Source organism: Cetorhinus maximus, unplaced genomic scaffold (genome assembly GCF_964194155.1).
Source record: "Cetorhinus maximus unplaced genomic scaffold, sCetMax3.hap1.1 HAP1_SCAFFOLD_1178, whole genome shotgun sequence".
Classification (NCBI taxonomy): Eukaryota; Metazoa; Chordata; class Chondrichthyes; order Lamniformes; family Cetorhinidae; genus Cetorhinus; species Cetorhinus maximus.
In genome coordinates, this window is record NW_027597120.1 from 345 (window position 1) to 27,419 (window position 27,075).

Below are 27,075 nucleotides of genomic sequence, written 5' to 3' on the forward strand. Positions count from 1 at the left end.
TGTCGGAGGATTCCCCAGCCACTATTTGGAAGAAGAGCAGGGGGGAGTTCTCCCCGGTGTCCTGGGGCCAATATTTATCCCTCAACCAACATCACTAAACACAGATGATCTGGGCCATTATCACATGGGCTGGCTGTGGGATCTTGCTGTGCGCAAATTGGCTGCTGCTTTTCCTGCACCACAACAGTGACCTCACTTGCAAAAAGAAGTCCCTCATCGGCTGTGAGAGGCTTTGGGGCGTCCTGAGGTGGGGAACGGCGCTAGGCAAATGGAAGACTCCGTCTCTCCTGCTCCCTCCCTCCTTGACCCCACCTCCCCCCCAGCTCCCGCCGCCATTGTCGCTCCCCCCACCTTCGTTGTGCTGTGCTCTCCGTCGCTCGTCTCGTGGGGTACGCGGTCCGTCTATCTTCCTGCGGGAGGGAACGCAAAAAGGTCAGGCAGAGTCCTCCCCGATCCGGCTCAATCCCAAACCCAGCCTCCTGCTCAACCTCTTCCAAGATACCTGACCCATGAACCGTACAATCAAAATCTGCAGTGGCCGCCCTAACCCCACGCCGGCCACCAGGTGGCAGCAACATCCAGGCCGAGGCTGCAGCAGTCACCCACAGCGGCCACCAGATGGCGGCAACATCCAGGCCGAGGCTGCTGCAGTCACCCACATCGGCCACCAGATGGCGGCAAAATCCAGGCCGAGGCTGCAACATCCAGGCCGAAGCTGCAGCAGTCACCAAAAGCGGCCACCAGATGGCAGCAGCATCCAGGCCGAGGCTGCAGCAGTCACCCACGCCGGCCACCAGATGGCAGCAACATCCAGGCCGAGGATGCAGCAGTCACCCACAGCGGCCACCAGATGGCAGCAACATCCAGGCCGAGGCTGCAGCAGTCACCCACAGCGGCCACCAGATGGCAACAACATCCAGGCCAAGGCTGCAGCAGTCACCCATAGCGGCCACCAGATGGCAGCAACATCCAGGCCGAGGCTGCAGCAGTCCCGGCCACCAGGTGGCGGCAACATCCAGGCCGAAGCTGCAATATCCCAGCCTAGCCACCAGGTGGCAGCCTATCAGGTCTCTGGCGCCATCCAGTGGCAGCTGAGCAATACTGCACGCTATTCAGATTTTCCCACCTTGTGGGTCCAGAGGGGGTTCAGGGGGCTGGTGGGGAGGTGGGGGGTTGGGGAGAGGGCAGGGGGGGAATTCGGAATGGAGTTCTTGTTTCAGTGGTCCCGTGACAGACCCCAGCACCCTGGCCCCACCGAGATTGTGTAGCCGCGATGCCTTCCGCAGTCGCATGACCTAACCGCCTCTTCGCAGCTGCGTGACATCAAGAGGTGTCTTGGATCCCCCCCCCGCCCCTGCACATCAGCGCACCCACTCCACAGCCTGCCTCTTTCTTTGCTCCCTGGTCTAACGGTCCTGAGGCCAATGGGGCAGCCCCACCCCCTGCCTGAACTTCATCAAGCTTTGAGGTCAGGCTCTGCATAGACCGGGGTCAGTGGAGGGGAGGGGGGGGTGGGGGTGGGGTGGTTGCAAGGAGCTTCAGAACTTCCCAGCCGAATAGTGACAGGCCCCGGGAGGTGGAGCCATTGAGTGGGAGAGCCCAGCCGCAGCCCTGCACCGCCACCCAGAGGCTGAGCCAGGCAGTGCAGCCAGCGCTCGCTCACACCCTCAAATATATTAACCCCAACCCCGAACACAACAGCTTCAACTATCAAACCAGGAAAAGGGGAGGGGGAGGAGAGCAGGAGGGGGAGGAGGAGGGGGAGGGGGGAGAAGGAGCGAGTGAGGGATGGGGGCTTGCACGAGGGCGAGGAGGGGGGTGTGTGAGGACGTGCTAGGGCGAGGGTGGGTGCACGCAAGGGGGGTGGTCATGTATGCAAGAGGGGGGTTGGGAGGGGAGGCTGGGAAGCGGGGGGAGAGGGGTCTGTGGGGTGGGGGGAAAGGGGCAGGAAGAGGGAGAGGCAGAGCAAGGTAGAGAGAGTGCGAGGGAGGGAGAGGGAGAGCGTGAGGGAAGGAAGAGAGAGCTCAAGGGAGGGGGAGAGTGCGAGGGAGGGAGTGCAAAGGAGAGAGAGAGTGCGAGGGAGAGAGACTGCGAGGGAGGGGGAGGGAGAGCATGAGGGAAGGAAGAGAGGGCTCAAGGGAGGGGGAGAGAGTGCGAGGGAGAGAGTGCGAGGGAGAGAGAGAGTGCGAGGGAGGGAGAGCATGAGGGAAGGAAGACAGGGCTCAAGGGAGGGGGAGAGCGAGAGTGCGAGGGAGAGAGAGTGCAAGGGAGGGAGAGGGAGGGAGAAAGTTCCTCACTCTCTTTGCCTTTTGGCTCCCCCGTCTCTGATTGGTCTGTAATACAGGTAGCTTAAGGGGAGAAGGTATGAGAGAGAGGTTGGAGGGGGGAAGCGGGATAACTAAGCGGGCAATACTGATATTTGGGGCTGCAGTTTTAGTAAAGAGTAACGTACATGTTGCTGAGGTCTGGGTCTTCTTTCCTGTGGAGAAAAATAACAGGTCACCATCGAGACACACGGCACTGCTGCACTCCCCCCAGTGAGCAGCTGCTCAAACAGCACTTGACACCCACCCTGCTGCCCGCCACCCGACAAAACCGCTCCCTCCGCCTCTCGCATTCTGTCACTCGACTCACACAAAGCCCCAGAGTCAACAGTCAGCGCCTGCCTGCCTCTTGGGACCAGGTTCTGCCCGTCGAGCGGTGGAACAGGAATTGAAAAGTCCCATCCCTCGAGATGTGTTCAAGATGGCCGAGCAACAAAAGCCCTGAACCTCAGCTGCCACCTCCGACATTCACTCGCTCCACCACCGACACACAGTAGCAGCAGTGTGTGTACCATCTACAAGGTGCACTGCAGCAACTCACCAAGGCTCCTTCCACAGCACCTTCCAAACCCACAACCACTAACACATAGAAGGACAAGGGCAGCAGGCACATGGGAACACCGCCTACAAATCTTTTGAATGCACACCTCTTTAACCCAGCACTCTCAGTCACACAGGAGGGCTGGGAGTTATACTTCAGGTTTATAAATCTCCTCTCAGACCCCATCTGCAGTTAGTGGGTTCAGTCCCGGGCCCCGCTCCTCAGGGAGGATATATTGTCCATGGAGGGGGTGCTGTGCAGAGTCACCGGGACGATCCCGGGGCTGAAAGGGTTAAATCCCGAGGACAGGTTGCACAGACCAGGCTTGTGTTCTCCCGAGTCTCGAAGATTAAGGGGGGATCTAATCGAGGGGTTTAAGATGATTAAAGGCTTTGATACGGGCAATAGAGAGAAACTATTTCCTCTGGTGGGGCTGAGGTGAGTGGGGGGTGGGATCCAGAACAAGGGGACAGAACCTTAAAATTGGATCCAGGCCGTTCAGGGGTGATGTCAGGAAGCACTATCTTCACACAAAGAGGGGGGTGGAAATCTGGAACTCCCTCCCCCAGAAAAAGCTGTCGAGGGTGGGAGGGGTCAATTGGAAATCTCAAAACTGAGATTGAGAGATTTTTGTTGGGTCGGGGGGGGGTTAAGGGTCACGGAACCGAGCCGGGTGGATGGGGTTAAGATACAGATCAGCCGTGATCTGATAGAATGGGGGAACAGGCTCGAGGGGCTGAATGGCCTCCTCCTGTTTCCCGGTGCGGGGGCTGGAGGATCTCAGGAGGACGCTGCCCATTTGGGAAGTCGAACGTGGGCTGTTCCAACCCAAAAATACACACGTCCTGAGATGAGGGGGAGGGGGAGGGTAGGGGAGGGGGAGGGGAGGGGGGCGGTGTCCAATCAGAGGGCACGGCCTGACTGTGGGTACCAGGCAGGGCCAATGCGCTGCAGGGAGGGCGATGACACAACAGCGCCACACGCTGTCCGCCCAGGGGGGTATCGGGGGGGAGCAGGAGGTGCCCAGTGAGCTGACCTGAACTTCACAGGGTGGACACTGCTGACCACCAGCCCCCTGTGAACCCGGTCCCCTGTGAACCCGGCCCCCGAGCCCGGCCCCCTGTGAACCCGGCCCCCTGTGAACCCGGCCCCCTGTGAACCCGGCCCCCTGTGAACCCGGCCCCCTGTGAACCCGGTCCCCTGTGAACCCGGCCCCCTGTGAACCCGGCCCCCGAGCCCGGCCCCCTGTGAACCCGGCCCCCTGTGAACCCGGCCCCCTGTGAACCCGGCCCCCTGTGAACCCGGCCCCCTGTGAACCCGGCCCCCTGTGAACCCGGCCCCCTGTGAACCCGGTCCCCTGTGAACCCGGTCCCCTGTGAACCCGGTCCCTGTGAACCCGGCCCCCTGTGAACCCGGTCCCTGTGAACCCGACCCCTGCACTTACGGTGAGTAGGGGTGTGTGCGAGGAGCGATCGTTCGCTGTGCTCCGGTCTGCAGCACGTCCTGCGGCGTCATCATCACGTAGAACTGTCCTGAGGAGGAGAAACAAAACACCGGTCACAAATAGATCTGCATTTCAATAGCGCCTCGTCTCGTCTCGTCACCTCAGGAGGCCGCGAACCACTGAAGTACTGACTCTCCGACAGTGCAGCACTCCCTCAGTACTGACCCTCCGACAGTGCAGCACTCCCTCAGTACTGACCCTCCGACAGTGCAGCACTCCTTCAGTACTGACCCTCCGACAATGCAGCACTGCCTCAGTACTGACCCTCCGACAGTGCAGCACTCCCTCAGTACTGACCCTCCGACAGTGCAGCACTCCCTCACTACTTACCCTCCAACAGTGCAGCACCCCCTCAGCACTGACCCTCCAACAGCGCAGCACTCCCTCACTACTGACCCTCCGACAGCACAGCATTCCCTCAGCACTGACCCTCCAACAGTGCAGCGCTCCCGCAGTATTGACCCTCTGACAGCGCAGCACTCCCTCAGTACTGACCCTCTGACAGCGCAGCACTCCCTCAGTACTGACCCTCCGACAGTGCAGCATTCCCTCAGTACTGACCCTCCGACAGTGCAGCACTCCCTCAGTACTGACCCTCCGACAGTGCAGCACTCTCTCAGTACTGACCCTCCAACAGCGCAGTGCTCCCTCAGTACTAACCCTCCGACAGTGCAGCCCTCCCTCAGTACTGACCCTCTGACAGTGCAGCACTCCCTCAGTACTGACCCTCTGTCCAAAGCTGTGCAATTCTCTCCCCATGTGTATGTAGTTTGTGTTTTTTCAGATTGTAGGGTCTAGTTTTGGACTTAATAAATGTCCCTCAAACTCATTCCGTCATTGCCATATTATGATCACTCTTTCCAGAATACGTCTTTAATATAAAGTTAATCATGGACTTTTTCGTACTGCAAAAATTACCAGAACTGAGGGGTTATAACTCTCAGGAAAGAGGGAACAGGCTGGGGCTCTTTTCTCTAGAAAAGAGAAGGCTGAGGGGGTGACCTGATCGAGGTCTTTAAAATGATGAAAGGGTTTCGATAGGGTAGACGTAGAGAAGATGTTTCCACTTGTCGGAGTGAGACCAGAACTAGGGGCCATCGATATAAGATCATCACTAATAAACCCAATGGGGAATTCAGGAGAAACATCCTTACCCAGAGAGTGGGGGGAATGTGGGACTCGCTCCCACAGGGAGTGGTTGAGGTGAATAGTGTCGATGTAGTTAAGGGGGAAGCTGGATAAACACATGAGGGAGAAAGGAATAGAAGGATATGGGGATGGGGTGAGATGAAGAGGGGGGCGGGAGGAGGCTCGTGTGGAGCAGAAACACCAGCACGGAGCAGATGGGCCGAATGGCCTGTTTCTGTGCTGGACTCTGGCTGGGCTGTCCTGGGAAGACTCTTGGTGACGGACAGTATGGGGGAAAGGTGCCGATCGCTCTCTATCCCAGTGAGGTGGTTCCTCTCTCTCTCTCCCGCTCTGCTCACTGACCTCCGCCTTGCGCTAACGAGGGGTCAGCCTGGGCCGAGACCACGGCCGTAGTCGCCTCTCCCACCGCCGACGCCGGGAAATAGGCAAAACGCGTCTCTCCGCCCACCGTGTCTGTCGAGGGGCTCCCGCCATTACTGAATGGATTCTGGATCACTGCCTGTGGAGAGAAGGAGACAGGTCACCGAGGGGCTGAGATGACCCCCGACCCCTGACACACCCTGACCCCCCCGTTACACTGACCCCTGACCCCCCTCCGCCACCCTGACCCCCACCCCCTCCATTACCCCGACCCCTGACCCTTCCATCACCCTGACCCCCCGACCCCTCTGTTACACTGACCCCTGACCCCCCTCCGCCACCCTGACCACCCCCCCACTCCCTCCATTACCCCGACCCCTGACCCCTCCATTACCCCGACACCTCCATCACCCTGACCCCCCCCCGACCCCTCAATCGCTTCCCACGCCCGACCCATTGCACCCCTTGACCCCCCCCAACCCCGAGCCTCGAGAGTCAGGTGGAAGTGCACTCAGCTGAGGAGGGATCAAAGGGGGGGGGAGGAGGAGGGTGGGAGGGTCAGCGAGGGCGATGAGGGAGGGGGACCGAGGTCCTGGGGACTGACCTGAGCCACGGCCTGTTGTCCTCCTGTGAAGGCCGTCGATGAGACAACACTGACAGCGCCTGAGCCATCGCTCTGTCCATCCAACTGGTTATCTGAAACCTGAACCACTCGATACGTCACCTGAGGAGGGCAAACAGCAAGAGGAGGAGTTAAACCGAGGCGGGGGGAAGGGGTGGAGAGAGGGGCAGTCAGTTATCTGCCTCTATTTCTAAAGGCCAGGGTGTTGTCCCGCTCCGATGGCTCTGAATGATCTGTTCGCCTTCCCATTCTCCCTCTTTGCTGAGACTAATTCCCAGTTCAATGTTGCTGCACTCGTTGGCATCCTCCCACATCACCATAACCATCCCGCAAATATTCCCCTCTGGTCAAACTGTCTCCCTCCTCCATCAACAATATTCCCCTCCCCCCGCCCCACCCTCGAGCCTGTTCCACAGGAACAGTCTGCTCAAGCGGGAACAGGAGGGAGCTCGAGGGGCTGAATGGACCTCCTCCTGTTCCTGTGTAACAGGCTCGTGGGGCTGGATGGGCCTCCTCCTGTTCCTGTGTAACAGGCTCGAGGGGGCTGAATGGGCCTCCTCCTGTTCCTGTGTAACAGGCTCGAGGGGCTGAATGGGCCTCCTCCTGTTCCTGTGTAACAGGCTCGAGGGGCTTAATGGGCCTCCTCCTGTTCCTGTGTGACAGGCTCAAGGGGCTGAATGGGCCTCCTCCTGTTCCTGTGTAACAGGCTCGAGGGGCAACTCCGTCATCTGTTGTCGAATGCACTTTTTTTCCCCCAAAAAGAAAACCATTTATACCAATTTAGAGTCTAGACTCTGGTAAGTTTGGAACTTGAATCTGAGGGAAAACACTGATACATACACACACACACACACACACCCCTCTACCCCAACACACACTCCCTCACCACACACACAGACACCCTCACCCACACCACACACACACCCTCACTCGCTCTCACACACACACGCACGCGCACACACACACACACACACACACACAGGGTGGTTGTGTGTGTGTGAGGGTGGTGTGTGTGTGAGGGTGGTTTGTGTGAGAGAGGTGGGTTTGTGTGAGGGTGGTGTATGTGTCTCTGTGTGTGTGAGTGTGTGAGGGGGTGGTTTGTGCGAGGGTGGGGTGTGTGTGTGTGTGTGTGTGTTTGTTTGTGAGTGAGTGAGTGGGAGAGAGAGGGTGGTTTGTGTGTGTGTGAGGGTGGTGTGTGTGTGTGTGTGTGTGTGTGTGAGGGTGGTGTGTGTGTGTGAGGGTGGTGTGTGTGTGTGTGAGGGTGGTGTGTGTGTGTGTGTGAGGGTGGTGTGTGTGTGTGAGGGTGGTGTGTGTGTGTGAGGGTGGTGTGTGTGTGTGTGTGGGGATGGTGTGTGTGTGTGAGGGTGCTGTGTGTGTGTGTGAGGGTGCTGTGTGTGTGTGTGAGGGTGGTGTGTGTGTTTGTGAGGGAGTGAGAGAGGGTGGTTTGTGTGAGGGTGATGTGTGTGTGTGTGAGGGTGGTGTGTGTGTGTGAGGGTGGTGTGTGTGTGTGTGTGGGGATGGTGTGTGTGTGTGAGGGTGCTGTGTGTGTGTGTGAGGGTGCTGTGTGTGTGTGTGAGGGTGGTGTGTGTGTTTGTGAGGGAGTGAGAGAGGGTGGTTTGTGTGAGGGTGATGTGTGTGTGTGTGAGGGTGGTGTGTGTGTGCGTGTGAGGGTGGTGTGTGTGAGGGTGGTGTGTGTGTGTGTGTGAGGGTGGTGTGTGTGTGTGCGTGTGTGTGTGAGGGTGGTTTGTGTGTGTGTGTGAGGGTGATGTGTGTGTGTGTGAGGGTGGGGTGTGTGTGTGAGGGTGGGGTGTGTGTGTGTGTGTGTGAGGGTGGGGTGTGTGAGAGGGTGGGGTGTGTGTGTGTGTGTGTGTGTGTTTGTTTGTGAGTGAGTGAGTGGGAGAGAGAGGGTGGTTTGTGTGTGTGTGAGGGTGGTGTGTGTGTGTGTGTGTGTGTGTGAGGGTGGTGTGTGTGTGTGAGGGTGGTGTGTGTGTGTGTGAGGGTGGTGTGTGTGTGTGTGTGTGTGAGGGTGGTGTGTGTGTGTGAGGGTGGTGTGTGTGTGTGAGGGTGGTGTGTGTGTGTGTGTGTGTGGGGATGGTGTGTGTGTGTGAGGGTGCTGTGTGTGTGTGTGAGGGTGCTGTGTGTGTGTGTGAGGGTGGTGTGTGTGTTTGTGAGGGAGTGAGTGAGGGTGGTTTGTGTGAGGGTGATGTGTGTGTGTGTGAGGGTGGTGTGTGTGTGCGTGTGAGGGTGGTGTGTGTGAGGGTGGTGTGTGTGTGTTTGTGAGGGTGGTGTGTGTGTGTGCGTGTGTGTGTGAGGGTGGTTTGTGTGTGTGTGAGGGTGATGTGTGTGTGTGTGAGGGTGGGGTGTGTGTGTGAGGGTGGGGTGTGTGTGTGTGTGTGAGGGTGGGGTGTGTGTGAGGGTGGGGTGTGTGTGTGTGTGAGGGTGTGAGAGAGGGTGGTTTGTGTGAGGGTGGTGTGTGTGTGAGGGTTGTGTATGTGTGTGAGAGTGGGGTGTGTGTGTGTGTGTGAGGGTAGGGTGTGTGTGAAGGTGGTGTGTGTGTTTGTGAGGGAGTGAGAGAGGGTGGTTTGTGTGAGGGTGGTGTGTGTGTGTGAGGATGGTGTGTGTGTGCGTGTGAGGGTGGTGTGTGTGAGTGTGTGTGAGGGTTGTGTGTGTGTGTGTGTGAGGGTGGTTTGTGTGTGTGTGAGGGTGGTGTGTGTGTGTGTGAATGTGAGGGTGGTGTGTGTGTTTGTGAGGGAGTGAGAGAGGGTGGTTTGTGTGAGGGTGGTGTGTGTGTGTGAGGGTGGTGTGTGTGTGTGTGTGTGTGTGTGTGTGTGAGGGTGGTGTGTGTGTGTGTGTGAGGGTGGGGTGTGTGTGTGAGGGTGGGGTGTGTGTGTGAGGGTGGGGTGTGTGTGTGCGAGGGTGGGGTGTGTGTGTGAGGGTGGTGTGTGTGTGTGTGAGGGTAGGGTGTGTGTGTGTGAGGGAGGGGTGTGTGTGTAAGGGTGGTTTGTGTGTGTGTAAGGGTGGTTTGTGTGTGTGTGTAAGGGTGGTTTGTGTGTGAGAGGGTGGTTTGTGTGTGTGTGAGGGTGGTGTATGTGTGTGTGTGTGTGTGAGTGTGAGGGTGGTGTGTGTGTGTGTGTTTGAGAGAGTGAGTGAGAGAGGGTGGTTTGTGTGAGGGTAGTGTGTGTGTGTGTGTGAGGGTGGTGTGTGTGTGTGTGTGTGAGGGTGGTGTTTGTGTGTGTGTGAGTGAGTGAATGGGAGAGAGAGAGAGGGTGGTGTGTATGTGAGAGAGGGTGGTTTGTGTGTGTGTGAGGGTGGTGTATGTGTGTGTGTGTGTGTGAGTGTGGGGGTGGTGTGTGTGAGGGTGTTTTGTGTGAGGGTGGCGTGTGTGCGTGTGAGGGTGATGTGTGTGTGTGTGTGAGGGTGGTTTGTGTGTGTGTGTGTGAGTGAATGGGAGAGAGAGAGAGGGTGGTGTGTGTGTGAGAGAGGGTGGTTTGTGTGTGTGTGAGGGTGGTGTATGTGTGTGTTTGAGAGAGTGAGTGAGAGAGGGTGGTTTGTGTGAGGGTGGTGTGTGTGTGTGTGTGTGAGGGTGTTTTGTATGTGTGTGTGTGTATGTGTGTGTGTGAGGGTGGTGTGTGTGAGGGTGTTTTGTGTATGTGTGTGTGTGAGGGTGGTGTGTGTGTGTGTGTGTGTGAGGGTGGCGTGTGTGCATGTGAGGGTGATGTGTGTGCGTGTGAGGGTGATGTGTGTGTGTGTGTGTGTGAGGGTGGTTTGTATGTGTGAGGGTGGTGTGTGTGTGTGAGGGTGGTTTGTGTGTGTGTGTGTGAGTGAGTGTGTGAGGGTGGTTTGTGTGTGTATGTGTGTGTGACGGTGGTGTGTGTGTGTGTGTGTGTGAGTGAGTGAATGGGAGAGAGAGAGAGGATGGTGTGTGTGTGAGAGAGGGTGGTTTGTGTGTGTGTGAGGGTGGTGTATGTGTGTGTGTGAGGGTGGTGTGTGTGTGTGTTTGAGAGAGTGAGTGAGAGAGGGTGGTTTGTGTGAGGGTGGTGTGAGTGTGTGTGTGAGGGTGTTTTGTGTGTGTGTGTGTGAGGGTGGTGTGTGTGTGTGAGGGCGGCGTGTGTGCGTGTGAGGGTGATGTGTGTGCATGTGAGGGTGATGTGTGTGTGTGTGTGAGGGTGGTTTGTGTGTGTGAGGGTGGTGTGTGTGTGTGAGGGTGGTGCGTGTGTGTGAGGGTGGTTTGTGTGTGTGTGTGTGAGTGAGTGTGTGAGGGTGGTGTGTGTGTGTGAGGGTGGTTTGTGTGTGTGTGTGTGTGTGTGTGTGAGGGTGGTTTGTGTGTGTGAGGGTGGTGTGTGTGTGAGAGGGAGGTTTGTGTGTGAGTGAGTGTGTGAGGGTGGTGTGTGTGTGAGGGTGGTGTGTGTGTGTGTGAGGGTGGGGTGTGGGTGTGTGTGAGTGAGTGAGTGAGGGTGGTGTGTGTGTGTGTGTGAGGGAGGTGTGTGTTTATGTGAAGGTGGTGTGTGTGTGTGAGGGTGTGTGTGTGGGTCGTGTGTGTGCATGTGTATGTGAAGGTGGTGTGTGTGTGTGTGTGTGTGAGGGAGGTGTGTGTGTGTGTGTGAGGGTGGTGTGTGTGTGGGTCGTGTGTGTGTGTGAGGGTGGTGTGTGTGTGGGTCGTGTGTGTGTGTGTGTGAGGGTGGTGTGTGTGGGTTGAGTGTGTGTGAGGGAGGTGTGTGTGTGAGGGAGGTGTGTGTGTGGGTTGTGTGTGAGGGTGGTGTGTGTGTGAGGGAGGTGTGTGTGTGTGTGAGGGTGGCTTGAGAGTGTTTTATTTTTAATTAATTTATGTAATGTGGGCGTCGCTGACTAGACCAGCATTTATTGCCCATCCTGAAATGTCTTAAGGCCAGTTAGGGAGGGGCAATAAATGCTGGCCTAGTCAGCAACACCCACATTACGTAAATTAATTAAAAATAAAACACTCACAAACCACCCTCACACACACACACACACACAAACCACCCTCACACACACACACAAACCACCCTCACACACACACAAACCACCCTCACACACACACACACACACACACAAACCACCCTCACACACACACACATACACACAAACCACCCTCACACACACACAAACCACCCTCACACAAACCACCCTCACACACACACACACAAACCACCCTCACACACACACACACACACACACAAACCACCCTCACACAAACCACCCTCACCCTCACACACACACACACACACACAAACCACCCTCACACACACACACAAAAACCACCCTCACACACACATACACACACAAACCACCCACACACACACACACAAACCACCCTCACACACACACAAACCACCCTCACACACACACAAACCACCCTCACACACACACACACACACAAACCACCCTCACACACACACAAACCACCCTCACACAAACCACCCTCACACAAACCACCCTCACACACACACACACAAACCACCCTCACACACACACACACACAAACCACCCTCACACAAACCACCCTCACACACACACACACAAACCACCCTCACACACACACAAACCACCCTCACACAAACCACCCTCACACAAACCACCCTCACACACACACACACACACAAACCACCCTCACACAAACCACCCTCACACACACACAAACCACCCTCCCACACACACAAACCACCCTCACACACACACAAACCACCCTCACACACACACACACAAACCACCCTCACACACACACAAACCACCCTCACACACACACACACACAAACCACCCTCACACACACACAAACCACCCTCCCACACACACAAACCACCCTCACACACACACAAACCACCCTCACACACACACACAAACCACCCTCACACACACACAAACCACCCTCACACACACACAAACCACCCTCACACACACACACAAACCACCCTCACACACACACACACACACACACAACCACCCTCACACACACACATACAAACCACCCTCACACACACACAAACCACCCTCACACACACACACAAACCACCCTCACACACACACACCACCCTCACACACACACACAAACCATCTTCACACACACACCACCCTCACAAACCACCCACACACACACACACACAAACACACACAAACACAAACCACCCTCACACACACACACAAACCATCCTCCCACATACACACAAACCACCCGCACACACAAACCACTCTCACACACACACCATCCTCACACACACACACCATCCTCACACACACACACCATCCTCACACACACACACCATCCTCAAACACACACACCATCCTCACACACACACACCATCCTCACACACACACCATCCTCACACACATACACACACCACCCTCACACACACACACCATCCTCACACACACACACCATCCTCACACACACACACAAACAACCCTCACACACACACCATCCTCACACACACACACCATCCTCACACACACACACCATCCTCACATACACACACCATCCTCACACACGCACAAACCACTCTCACACACACACACACACACAAACCACCCTCACACACACACACCATCCTCACACACACACCATCCTCACACACACACAAACCACCCTCACACACAAACCACCCTCACAAACACACAAACCACCCTTACACACAAACCACCCTCACACACACACACACACACACACACACACATATCTATGACCGAAACTGGGCCTTAGAGAGTTTCCGGTTTTCTCCAGGCTGTTAGGGGTTGCTGTTACATGAATACAGAACTGTGAGTGAATAAATTCAGGAACTGAAATCGAGCTTTCGCCAGCTCACTCTCCCCTAGTTTGCTGACTCCCTCTAAGAATGCAGGGTAAGGGACGCATGTGTGGGGGAAAGAGGGGGCAGTAGTTGCTGGCTGGCTGAACGACTATAGAGGGCATCACTGACTCCTGAGTCTACCCTGGTCGCTGACACAGCATTAGCGTGCGGCCGATCTGTATCTTAACTCCAACTACCTGCCTCAGTTCCATAACACTTCACCCACTGACCCAGCAAAAATCTCTCAGTCTCAGCTCTCAAATTTTCAATTGACCGCTCCCATCCTCGACAGCTTTTTCTGGGGGAGTTCCAGATTCTGATGATGTGTGTTCTGATGATGCCACTTTCCAAAACAGTTCCTCTGACATGTCTTCCTTCTTCCTTAACCGAGGTTTTCCACCCACGGTGGTTGACAGGGCCCTCAACCGTGTCTGGTCCATCTCCCGTGCATCCACCCTCACACCTTCCTCTCCCTCTCAGAACCATGATAGGGTCCCCCTTATCCTCACTTATCACACCACCAGCCTCCGCATTCAAAGGATCATCCTCCGCCATTTCCGCCAACTCCAGCATGATGCCACCACCAAACACATCTTCCCTTCACCCCCCCTGGCGGCATTCCACAGGGATCGTTCCCTCCGGGACACCCTGGTCCACTCCTCCATCACCCCATACACCTCAACCCCCTCCCACGGCACCTTCCCATGCAACCGCAGAAGGTGCAACACCTGTCCCTTTACTTCCCCTCTCCTCACCGTCCAAGGGCCCAAACACTCCTTTCAAGTGAAGCAGCATTTCACTTGCACTTCCCCCAATTTACTCTACTGCATTCACTACTCCCAATGCGGTTTCCTCTACATTGGAGAGACCAAACACAGACTGGGTGACCGCTTTGCTGAACACCTTCGGTCTGTCCGCAAGCATGACCCAGATCTCCCTGTCGCTTGCCGTTTCAACACTCCACCCTGCTCTCATGCCCACATGTCCGTCCTTGGCCTGCTGCATTGTTCCAGTGAAGCTCAACGCAAACTGGAGGAACAGCACCTCATCTTCCGACTAGGCACTTTACAGCCTTCCAGACTGAATATTGAGTTCAACAATTTTAGATCATGAACTCTCTCCTCCACCCCCACCCCCTTTCCGATCCCCCTTTTCTCCAATAATTTATATAGATTTTTCTTTTCCCACCTATTTCCATTATTTTTAAATGTATTTCCATCAATTGTTCTATCTCTTACCTTCTAGCCTATTTCGATCCCTTCCCCCCACCCCACCCCCACTAGGGCTACCTGGTACCTTGCTCGTCCTGCTTTCTACCCTTAATGTCCCCATTAGCACATTCCTTAGATAATATCACCACCGTCACCACCTCTTTGCCCTTTAGTCTATGACATCTTTTGGTTATCTCCACCTTATCACTGGCCCTCTATCCAGCTGTACCTGTCCCACCCCCACTTAAACCACCTTATGTTTCACCTCTTTTCTATTTTTCCTTAGTTCTGTTGAAGAATCATACGGACTCGTAACGTTAACTGTTTTCCTCTCCGCAGATGCTGCCAGACCTGCTGAGTTTTCCAGCTATTTTTGTTTTTGTTCTAGATTTCCTCTCCCCTTTCTGCTTCCTGCTTCTTTTCCCAATTCTCTTCAATCTGTGTCCCTCTGGTTACCGACCCTCCTGCCACTGGAAACAGTTTCTCCTTCTTGACTCTATCCAAACCCCTTCATGATTTTGAACATCTCGATTCAATCTCCCCCTTAACCTTCTCTGCTCTAAGGAGAACAATCCCAGCTTCTCCAGTCTCTCCACATGAACTGAAGTCCCTCATCCCTGGCGCCATTCGAGTAAATCTCCTCAAGCGATGGGTGACCAGAGTTGGACACAACCCTCCAGCTGGAGTGTTTTACGAAGAGCTTCCTCAGCCTTATATTTTAACCCTGTCACAGTTTCAATGGAGCCTCGGATACTGGGCCGGATTGTCCAGTCCTGCCGAAGGTCAAGGGCCTTTGGGTTGGGCCGTTACACCCCCTGCAGCGGGTGGGGTTGTAAAATCCCGGCCTCCGTATGAACCGCGCTCTCAACCTGCCCTGACACCTTCAGTAATTTACGCGCATGTCCCCCCAAAGTTCTGCACCCCCTTTAGAATCGTACCCCCCCTTTTAAAAAATATTGTCTCTCCACATCATATCGACCAATATGGGTCACTCTTCTCTGCGCTAAACTGCAATCGCCCCCTCTCTGCCCAGCTTGGTGGCCCACGCATGTACCCGTGTGCTCCGGCAACTAATCGTCCCCACTGCTTTACCGAATATTTCACATCCACTGGAAACGGGGAGACGGTGGCGCAGTGGTGATGTCACCGGGCTAACAACCCAGGTGACTGCTCTGGGGACACGCGTTCAAACCCCACCACCACCACCACCACGGCAGATGGGGATTGGGATGGGGATTAAATTCGGTTAAGTAAATTGGAAGCCGGTCTCGGTGACGGTGACCACGAGACGATCACCGGTTGTCGTTAAAAACCCATCGGGTTCCCTTCAGGGCCGGGAAATCTGCCGTCCTTACCCGGTCTGGTCTACGTGTATGTGGACCTGCCCCTCTGAACGGGCCTCAGCTCGAGCAGCAATGAGGGACGGGCAAAAAAACGCCGGCCTTGCCAGCGACACAAGGGTAAATAACAAAACAAAACACCCCCCGCCCCCACCGTTACCCGAATCCGGGGCATTGGCAAACCCGTGATCCGTGAAGTTAAACAGACCCGCACGTCCTCCGATTAATGCAAGTTTAGTCACCGAGCTCAATTTTTAAGGTTGACCTCCAGCAGACTCCCTCCTACCGGAGATTTCACACGGTTGGGGGTCTGTTTTTTTTTCTGTCCGCGTGCAGGAACAGTGCGGAGCGCGATAAACAGGGGAAAAGTCCGGAATTAAAAACGTTCGGCACCGGTTGAGTCAATCCCTGATTTAACGGCTTCGCCAGGGAGAGAAACACTTCCCTCCTGTCGCATGAAGCGCATCACCGGCCTGGACTGGACAGGGAGGGGAAATGTCCCTGTCCCGAGCTGACGGGCGGGAGGGGCCGTGTGGTCCTGAGGGCAAGTGGAGGGGGGATGGGGTTGGTGGGGAGGGGGGCTTTCCCCGCTCTCCGATTGTTTCCACGTGCGACACCCCACACGGTGCCCGCCTGCCGATGGGTTTGCGGCCAAGTCGGTAGCGGAGGGGGGAGCAGCAGAGGGTGGTCACCCGGTACGGGAGGGGACCATTCAGCCCATCCAACTTCTGCTGGAGGGGGGGTGGGGGGATCTCTCCGCAGACGGCTGCTTCTGGCAGAGGAGGGGGGAGGGGTATCCCCTCCCCCAACCCCCACCCCAGCCCCACGCAGGTGGAGGACGTCAGCCTGGGCCGGGGGTTGGGGGGGAAGGGCTGGTTAACAGCCTCCAGGAGGTGACGGACCCCAAACCCATCCCATCCCACCAAAGATGGAGGGGGGGCTGGGGGGCAGATACAGGTTAGGGCGGGAAAAACAGGTGTGAACTGATCCATTTCGGTGGGAAAAACGAGGAGGGGGCAAATCCAAACCAAAACGAAAAGGCCAAGTCCAATGTGGGTGGGTGAGGGTGAGGGAGAGGGAGAGAGTCGGGTCGGGGTCAGAAACAGAAGCGAGGGATCGGGAGAATCCCTAACCCGGAACTCCTGCCAGGCTCGGAGGGAGAGACTCCGAAACATCAGGAGAAAACGGTGCCGATTAACCGGACAAATAAAGGTCATGAGAAACAGGAGCAGGAGACGACCATTCGGCCCCTCGAGCCTGCTCCTACATTCAATAAGATTGTGGCTGATCCGGTTATGGTCTCAACTCTGCTTTCCTGCCCCCGTCTCCCTCAACTCCCGCGTCGATCAAAAAAATCTCTCCCACTCCTCCTTGAATATATTCAGTGACCCGGCCCCCACCACTCTCTCCGGGGTGGGGGGGAGAGAATTCTGCAGACTGACCACCCCCTGAGAGAGGGAGAAACTCCTCCTCATCTCCGTCTTTAAGGGGAGACCCCCTCATTCTGAAACTTTGCCCCTCCCCTCCCCTCCCTCGTTCTCGATTCCCCACCAGCAGGGGAAACATCCTCTCAGCTTCTCCGAACCGCCTCCAATGCAAGTCCTTAAGTAAAGAGGCCAAAACTGTACACAGCACCGCCAGGCGTGGTCTCACCAATCCCTGTACAGTTGTAGCAAGACTTCCCGACTTTTATACTCCATCCCCCTTCACCATAAAGGCCAACATTTCATTTGCCTTGCTAATTTTGTTCTGTAGCTGAATGCTGACTATTTGTGATTTATGTACAAGGAATCCCAGATCCCTCTGCACTGCAGCGCTCCGTCATTCCTCTCCACAACATGATGCAGGGCCGAAAGGGTGTGAGGAACTATCAAATTACTCAGCGAAAAGCTGATTTAAGGTCACCAGGTTACGGCAGAACATTCTGGAACATTCCCCGCAAGCCGCCAGACAAGTCACGGCTGGGAGCGGTGACAATGAGAGGGGAGGTCAAAGGCCAACGGTTGAAAGGTCGCCACACGGTGCAGTCAGATCCCGCAGAGCAGAGGGGTGAGGGAGGGGTGGTAGGGAGCAGGATTCCCAACGAGGTAACGCCCATCGAAGCCCGAACTCACACCAAGTATAGATCACCCATCACCCCCTCCCCACAATCCTCACTGCGCACTGGTCTACACTGGCCCCTAGTCCCTAACACACCCACTTCCAAATTCACATCCTTGGTTTCAAATCCTATCTCTGTAACCTCCTCCAGCCACGACAAACCTCCCTATCCCTGTAACCTCCTCCACCCCTACAACCCTCCCTACCTCTGTAACCTCCTCCAGCCCCTACAACCCTCCCTATATCTGTAACCTCCTCCAACCCCTACAACCCTCCCTATCTCTGTCACCTCCTCCAACCCCTACAACCCTCCCTATCTCTGTAACCTCCTCCACCCCTACAACCCTCCCTATCTCTGTAACCTCCTCCAGCCCCTACAACCCTCCCTATATCTGTAACCTCCTCCAGCCCCTACAACCCTCCCTATCTCTGTCACCTCCTCCAGCCCCAACAACGCTCCCTATCTCTGTAACCTCCTCCAGCCCCTACAACTCTCCCTATCTCTGTCACCTCCTCCAGCCCCTACAACCCTCCCTATCTCTGTCACCTCCTCCAGCCCTACAACCCTCCCTATCTCTGTACCCTCCTCCAGCCCTACAACCCTCCCTATCTCTGTAACCTCCTCCACCCCTACAACCCTCCCTATCTCTGTAACCTCCTCCACCCCTACAACCCTCCCTATCTCTGTCACCTCCTCCAGCCCCAACAACGCTCCCTATCTCTAACCTCCTCCAGTCCCCACAACCCTCCCTATCACTCTAACCTCCTCTAGCCCCTACAACCCTCCCTATCTCTGTAACCTCCTCCAGCCTCTACAACCCTCCTGATCTTTGTAACCTCCTCCAGCGCCTACAACCCTCCCTATTTCTGTAATCTCCTCCAACCCCAAAACCCTCCCTATCCCTGTAACCTCCTCCAGCCCCCACAACTCTCCCTATCTCTGTAACCTCCTCCAGCCCCTACAACCCTCCCTATCTCTGTAAACTCCTCCAGCCCCTGCAACCCTCCCTATCTCTGTAACCTCCTCCAACCTCCACAACTCTCCCTATCTCTGTAACCTCCTCCAGCCCGTACACCACTCTCTATCTCTGTAACCTCCTCCAGCCCCTACACTCCTCCCTATCTCTGTAACCTCCTTCAGCCCCTACAACCTTCCCTATCTCTGTAACCTCCTCCAGCCCCTATAGCCCTCCCTATCTCTGTAACCTCCTCCAGCCACTACAACCCTCTGTATCTCTGTAACCTCCTCCAGCCACGACAAACCTCCCTATCCCTGTAACCTCCTCCACCCCTACAACCCTCCCTACCTCTGTAACCTCCTCCAGCCCCTACAACCCTCCCTATCTCTGTAACCTCCTCCAGCCCCTACAACCCTCCCTATCTCTGTAACCTCCTCCAGCCCCCACAACCCTCCCTATCACTCTAACCTCCTCTAGCCCCTACAACCCTCCCTATCTCTGTAACCTCCTCCAGCCTCTACAACCCTCCTGATCTTTGTAACCTCCTCCAGCCCCTACAACCCTCCCTATCTCTTTAATCTCCTCCAACCCCAAAACCCTATCTCTGTAACCTCCTCCAGCCCCTATAACCCTATCTCTGTAACCTCCTCCAGCCCCCACAACTCTCCCTATCTCTGTAACCTCCTCCAGCCCCTACAACCCTCCCTATCTCTGTAAACTCCTCCAGCCCCTGCAACCCTCCCTATCTCTGTAACCTCCTCCAACCTCCACAACTCTCCCTATCTCTGTAACCTCCTCCAGCCCGTACACCACTCCCTATCTCTGTAACCTCCTCCAGCCCCTACACTCCTCCCTATCTCTGTAACCTCCTCCAGCCACGACAAACCTCCCTATCCCTGTAACCTCCTCCACCCCTACAACCCTCCCTATCTCTGTAACCTCCTCCAGCCCCTACAACCCTCCCTATCTCTGTAACCTCCTCCAGCCCCTACAACCCTCCCTATCTCTGTAACCTCCTCCAGCCCCTACAACCCTCCCTATCTCTGTAATCTCCTCCAGCCCCTACAACCCTCCCTATCTCTGTAACCTCCTCCAGCCCCTACAACACTCCGAGATCTCTGCGCTCCTCCAATTCCGGCCTCTTGACCATCCCCCGATTCCCATCGCTCCACCATTGGCGGCCGGGCCTTCAGCTGCCTGGGGCCCTGAGCTCTGGAATTGCCTCTCTAAACCTCTCCACCCCTCTCTCTTCCTCTCTCCTCCCTTAAGATGCTCCTTAAAAACCGGCCACAGTGACTGAGCTTGTGGTCGCCTGTCCCTAATATTCCCTCCACGTGGTGGGGAGTGGGATCTGGTTTTGATTTGCTTTCCCCGCCCTCGGGGATGTTTTATGCCAATGAAGGAGCTGTCTCAGGGTGTGTTGGTGATGTGTTGTGGTGCTGGGTGATGTGGGACTGGAAGAAGCTGTGGTTTGCGTCTCCTGGTTACCTGTCCACCATTGTTCTCTGAGCGAAACTGGTACTGGATGTTGTGGTCAGTGAAAGCCGCTTGCTGTACGCTCGCGATGGCCACCGCTGTCTGCTCGTCCGCGTTGCCGCCGTCCCCTAGGCCGGAGAGACAGAGGGGAAATCATTCCGACTGACTGACCGCACTGCCAATCACCCCTCCGCTCTCCCTCCCTCCCTCCCTCCCTCCCTCCTCACGCATCCCTCAGAGAGCGGTCAGCTCACACCACGCGCCTTGGAACAGCTGTGGGGAGATCCTCCCCACCCCCACAACCCCAGGAATGAGGGGGGAGAGGGCAGGGGAGTGGGGAGAGGGCAGGGGAGGGGGGAGAGGGCGGGGGAGGGGGAGAGGGTGGGGGAGGGGGAAGGGGAGAGGGCGGGGGAGGGGGGAGAGGGCGGGGAAGGTGGAAGAGGGCGGGGAGGGAGGAGAGGGAGGTGGAGAGGGAGAGGGTGGGGGAGGGGGGAGAAGGCGGGGAAGGGGGAGAGGGCGGGGAGTGGGGAGAGGGCGGGGAAGGGGGGAGAGGGCGGGGAAGGGGGGAGAGGGCGGGGAAGGGGGGTGGGCGGGGGAGGGGAGTGGGCGGTGGAGGGGGGTGGGCGGGGGAGGGAGGAGAGGGAGGTGGAGAGGGAGAGGTGGGGGAGGGGGGAGAAGGCGGGGAAGGGGGAGAGGGCGGGGAAGTGGGGAGAGGGCGGGAAGGGGGAATGGGGCCAGGGAGGGGGAGAAGGCGGGGAAGGGGGAGAGGGCGGGGGAGGGGGAGAGGGTGGGGAAGGGGGGAGAGGGCGGGGAAGGGGGGAGAGGCGGGGGAGGGAGGAGAGGGCGGGAAGGGGGGAGAGGGCGGGGGAGGGGGAGAGGGCGGGGGAGGGGGAGAGGGCGGGGGAGGGGGAGAGGGCGGGGGAGGGGGAGAGGGCGGGGGAGGGGGGAGAATGCGGGGGAGGGGGGAGACGAAGGGGTAGGTGGGAGAGGGCAGGGGAGTGGGAGAGGGTGGGGGAGGGGGGATAGGTAGGGGGAGGTGGGACAGGGTGGGGGAGTGGGAGAGGGCGGGGGAGGGAGAGGGTGGGGGAGAGGGAGAGGGCGGGGGAGGGAGGAGAGGGTGGGGGAGGGGGAGAGGTCCGGGGAGGGAGGAGAGGGAGGGGGGAGGTGGGAGAGGGTGGGGGAGGGGGAGAGGGAGGGGGAGATGGGGGAGAGGGCGGGGGAGGGGTGAGAGGGCGGGGACGGGAGAGGGGTGAGAGGGCGGGGGCAGGGGAGAGGGCGAAAGACGGGGGAGAGGGTGGGGGAGGGGGAGAGGGCGAAAGACGGGGAGAGGGCGGGGGAGGGGGAGAGGGCGAAAGACGGGGGAGAGGGCGAAATACGGGGGAGAAGGCGGGGGAGGGGGAGAGGGCGAGAGACGGGGAGAGGGCGGAGAGAGAGGGAGGGAGCAGAGAAGGGGGGAGAGGGCGGGGGAGGGAGGAGAGGGCGGGGAAGGGGGGAGAGGGCGGGGGAGGGAGGAGAGGGCGGGGAAGGGGGGAGAGGGCGGGGAAGGGGGGAGAGGGCGGGGAAAGACAGAGAGAGATAGAGGAGCTTGGGAGAGTTTCCAGGCCTGGAGGAGGTGACAGAGATAGGGAGGGTTGTAGGTGTGGAGGAGGTTACTGAGATAGGGAGAGTTATTGAAGCTGGAGTAGGTTACCGAGATAGGGAGGTTGGTAGGGGCTGGAGGAGGTTACAGAGATAGGGAGGGTTGTAGGGGCTGGAGGAGGTTACGGAGATAGGGAGTGTTGTAGGGGCTGGAGGAGGTTACAGAGATAGGGAGGTTGGTAGGGGCTGGAGGAGGTTACAGAGATAGGGAGGGTTGTAGGGACTGGAGGAGGTTACAGAGATAGGGAGGGTTGTAGAGGCTGGAAGAGGTTACAGAGATAGGGAGGGTTGCAGGGGCTGGAGGAGGTTACAGAGATAGGGAGGGTTGTACTGGCTGGAGGAGGTTACAGAGATAGGGAGGGTTGTAGTGGCTGGAGGAGGTTACAGAGATAGAGAGCATTGTAGGTTCTGGAGGAGGTTACAGAGATAGGGAGGGTTGTAGGGACTGGAGGAGATTACAGAGATAGGGAGGGTTGTAGGGGCTTGTGCAGGTTACACAAATAGGGAGGGTTGTAGGGGCTGGAGGAGGGTATAGACATAGGGAGGGTTTTAATAGCTGCAGAAGGTTACATAGATAAGGAGGGTTATAGGGCATGGGGGGGTTACAGAGATAGGGAGGGTTGTAGGGGTGGAGGAGGTTACAGAGATAGGGAGGGTTGTAGGAGCGGCAGAAGGTTACAGAGATAGGGAGGGTGGTTGGGGTTGGAGGAGGTTACAGAGAGAGGGAGGGTTGTAGGGGCTGGAAGAGTTTACAGAGATAGGGAGGGTTATACGGTTGGAGGTGGTTACAGAGATAGGGAGGGATGTAGGTGTGGAGGAGGTTACAGAGATAGGGAGAGTTGAAGGGGCTGGAGGAGGTTACAGAGATAGGGAGGGTGTTAGGGTCTGGAGGAAGTTACAGAGATAGGGAGGGTAGTAGGAGCGGGAGGAGTTTACAGAGATAGGGAGGATTGTCCAGGCTGGGGAAGGTTACAGAGATAGGGAGGGTTGTAGGTGTGGAGGAGGTTACAGAGATAGGGAGGGTTGTAGGGGCTGGAGGAGGTTAAAGAGATAGGGAGGTTGGTAGGGTCTGGAGGAGGTTACAGAGATAGGGAGGGTTGTCGGGGCTGAAGGAGGTTACAGAGATAAGGGGGTTGTAGGGGCGGCGGAGGTTACACAGATAGGGAGAGTTCTTGAAGCTGGAGTAGGTTACAGAGATAGAGAAGTTTGAAGGGGCTGGAGGAAGTTACAGAGATTGGGAGGTTTGTAGGGGCTGGAGGAAGTTACAGAGATAGGGAGTAAGTAGGGGCTGGAGGAGGTTACAGAGATAGGGAGGGATCTGGGGGCTGGAGGAGGTTAAGAGAGAGGGAGGGTTGTTGGGGCTGGAGGATGTTACAGGGAAATGGAGCATTGTAGGTGTGGAGGAGGTTACAGAGATAGGGAGGGTTGTAGGGGCTGGAGGAGGTTACTGAGATAGTGAGTGTTGCAGGGGCTGGAAGAGGTTACAGAGATAGGGAGGGTTGTAGTGGCTGGAGGAGGTTACAGAGATAGAGAGCGTTGTAGGTTCTGGAGGAGGTTACAGAGATAGGGAGGGTTGAAGGGGCTGGAGGAGGTTACAGAGATAGGGAGGGTTGTAGGGACTGGAGGAGGTTACAGAGATAGGGAGGGTTGTAGGGACTGGAGGAGGTTACAGTGATGGGGAGGGTTGTAGGGGCTGGAGGAGGTTACAGTGATGGGGAGGGTTGTAGGGGCTGGAGGAGGTTACAGAGATAGGGAGGGTTGTAGGGGCTGGAGGAGGTTACAGAGATAGGGTGGGTTGTAAGGACTGCAGGAGGTTACAGAGATAGGGAGGGTTGTAGGGGCTGGAGGAGGTTACAGAGATAGGGAGGGTTGTAGAGGCTTGTGCAGGTTACAGAAATAGGGAGGGTTGTAGGGGCTGGAGGAGGGTATAGAGATAGGGAGGGTTTTAATACCTGGAGGAGGTTACACAGGTAAGGAGGGTTATAGGGGATGGGGGGTTACAGAGATAGGGAGTGTTGTAGGGGCTGGAAGTGGTTACAGAGATAGGGAGGATTGTAGGTGTGGAGGAGGTTACAGAGATAGGGGGGGTTGTAGGAGCGGCAGAGGTAACTGAGATAGGGAGAGTTCTTGAAGCTAGAGTAGGTTACAGAGATAGGAAGGTTTGTAGGGGCTGGAGGAAGTTCCAGAGATAGGGAGGGTTGTAGGGGCTGGAGGAGGTTTCGGAGATAGGGAGTGTTGTAGGGGCTGGAGGAGGTTACAGAGATAGGGAGGTTGGTAGGGGCTGGAGGAGGTTACAGAGATAGGGAGGGTTGTAGGGACTGGAGGAGGTTACAGAGATAGGGAGGGTTGTAGAGGCTGGAAGAGGTTACAGAGATAGGGAGGGTTGCAGGGGCTGGAGGAGGTTACAGAGATAGGGAAGGTTCTGGGGACTGGAGGAGGTTACAGAGATAGGGAGGGTTGTACTGGCTGGAGGAGGTTACAGAGATAGAGAGCGTTGTAGGTTCTGGAGGAGGTTACAGAGATAGGGAGGGTCGTAGGGACTGGAGGAGGTTACAGAGATAGGGAGGGTTGTAGGGACTGGAGGAGATTACAGAGATAGGGAGGGTTGTAGGGGCTTGTGCAGGTTACAGTAATAGGGAGGGTTGTAGGGGCTGGAGGAGGGTATAGACATAGGGAGGGTTTTAATAGCTGCAGGAGGTTACACAGATAAGGAGGGTTATAGGGCATGGGGGGGTTACAGAGATAGGGAGGGTTGTAGGGGTGGAGGAGGTTACAGAGATAGGGAGGGTTGTAGGAGCGGCAGAAGGTTACAGAGATAGGGAGGGTGGTTGGGGTTGGAGGAGGTTACAGAGAGAGGGAGGGTTGTAGGGGCTGGAAGAGTTTACAGAGATAGGGAGGGTTATACGGTTGGAGGTGGTTACAGAGATAGGGAGGGATGTAGGTGTGGAGGAGGTTACAGAGATAGGGAGAGTTGAAGGGGCTGGAGGAGGTTACAGAGATAGGGAGGGTGTTAGGGTCTGGAGGAAGTTACAGAGATAGGGAGGGTAGTAGGAGCGGGAGGAGTTTACAGAGATAGGGAGGATTGTCCAGGCTGGGGAAGGTTACAGAGATAGGGAGGGTTGTAGGTGTGGAGGAGGTTACAGAGATAGGGAGGGTTGTAGGGGCTGGAGGAGGTTAAAGAGATAGGGAGGTTGGTAGGGTCTGGAGGAGGTTACAGAGATAGGGAGGGTTGTCGGGGCTGAAGGAGGTTACAGAGATAAGGGGGTTGTAGGGGCGGCGGAGGTTACACAGATAGGGAGAGTTCTTGAAGCTGGAGTAGGTTACAGAGATAGAGAAGTTTGAAGGGGCTGGAGGAAGTTACAGAGATTGGGAGGTTTGTAGGGGCTGGAGGAAGTTACAGAGATAGGGAGTAAGTAGGGGCTGGAGGAGGTTACAGAGATAGGGAGGGATCTGGGGGCTGGAGGAGGTTAAGAGAGAGGGAGGGTTGTTGGGGCTGGAGGATGTTACAGGGAAATGGAGCATTGTAGGTGTGGAGGAGGTTACAGAGATAGGGAGGGTTGTAGGGGCTGGAGGAGGTTACTGAGATAGTGAGTGTTGCAGGGGCTGGAAGAGGTTACAGAGATAGGGAGGGTTGTAGTGGCTGGAGGAGGTTACAGAGATAGAGAGCGTTGTAGGTTCTGGAGGAGGTTACAGAGATAGGGAGGGTTGAAGGGGCTGGAGGAGGTTACAGAGATAGGGAGGGTTGTAGGGACTGGAGGAGGTTACAGAGATAGGGAGGGTTGTAGGGACTGGAGGAGGTTACAGTGATGGGGAGGGTTGTAGGGGCTGGAGGAGGTTACAGTGATGGGGAGGGTTGTAGGGGCTGGAGGAGGTTACAGAGATAGGGAGGGTTGTAGGGGCTGGAGGAGGTTACAGAGATAGGGTGGGTTGTAAGGACTGCAGGAGGTTACAGAGATAGGGAGGGTTGTAGGGGCTGGAGGAGGTTACAGAGATAGGGAGGGTTGTAGAGGCTTGTGCAGGTTACAGAAATAGGGAGGGTTGTAGGGGCTGGAGGAGGGTATAGAGATAGGGAGGGTTTTAATACCTGGAGGAGGTTACACAGGTAAGGAGGGTTATAGGGGATGGGGGGTTACAGAGATAGGGAGTGTTGTAGGGGCTGGAAGTGGTTACAGAGATAGGGAGGATTGTAGGTGTGGAGGAGGTTACAGAGATAGGGGGGGTTGTAGGAGCGGCAGAGGTAACTGAGATAGGGAGAGTTCTTGAAGCTAGAGTAGGTTACAGAGATAGGAAGGTTTGTAGGGGCTGGAGGAAGTTCCAGAGATAGGGAGGGTTGTAGGGGCTGGAGGAGGTTTCGGAGATAGGGAGTGTTGTAGGGGCTGGAGGAGGTTACAGAGATAGGGAGGTTGGTAGGGGCTGGAGGAGGTTACAGAGATAGGGAGGGTTGTAGGGACTGGAGGAGGTTACAGAGATAGGGAGGGTTGTAGAGGCTGGAAGAGGTTACAGAGATAGGGAGGGTTGCAGGGGCTGGAGGAGGTTACAGAGATAGGGAAGGTTCTGGGGACTGGAGGAGGTTACAGAGATAGGGAGGGTTGTACTGGCTGGAGGAGGTTACAGAGATAGAGAGCGTTGTAGGTTCTGGAGGAGGTTACAGAGATAGGGAGGGTCGTAGGGACTGGAGGAGGTTACAGAGATAGGGAGGGTTGTAGGGACTGGAGGAGATTACAGAGATAGGGAGGGTTGTAGGGGCTTGTGCAGGTTACAGTAATAGGGAGGGTTGTAGGGGCTGGAGGAGGGTATAGACATAGGGAGGGTTTTAATAGCTGCAGGAGGTTACACAGATAAGGAGGGTTATAGGGCATGGGGGGGTTACAGAGATAGGGAGGGTTGTAGGGGTGGAGGAGGTTACAGAGATAGGGAGGGTTGTAGGAGCGGCAGAAGGTTACAGAGATAGGGAGGGTGGTTGGGGTTGGAGGAGGTTACAGAGAGAGGGAGGGTTGTAGGGGCTGGAAGAGTTTACAGAGGTAGGGAGGGTTATACGGGTTGGAGGTGG

At 56.5% G+C, this 27,075-nt stretch overlaps 1 protein-coding gene across 1 annotated transcript in view; it reads right to left on the reverse strand.

The window, feature by feature from the left end:
- Window positions 1-312: 312 nt before the first annotated feature.
- Window positions 313-27,075, reverse strand: part of LOC144675823 (upstream stimulatory factor 2-like) — a gene marked incomplete at its 3' end in the record, with an annotated part of 45,069 nt that continues 18,306 nt past the window's right edge. The window contains exons 3-8 of the mRNA XM_078536394.1: window positions 20,400-20,515; window positions 6,483-6,602; window positions 5,861-6,017; window positions 4,310-4,397; window positions 2,453-2,479; window positions 313-410 (exon numbers count right to left, since the gene is read on the reverse strand). Of these exons, the coding sequence (XP_078392520.1) occupies window positions 313-410; window positions 2,453-2,479; window positions 4,310-4,397; window positions 5,861-6,017; window positions 6,483-6,602; window positions 20,400-20,515 (606 nt within the window). The remainder of the gene's footprint in view (window positions 411-2,452; window positions 2,480-4,309; window positions 4,398-5,860; window positions 6,018-6,482; window positions 6,603-20,399; window positions 20,516-27,075) is intronic.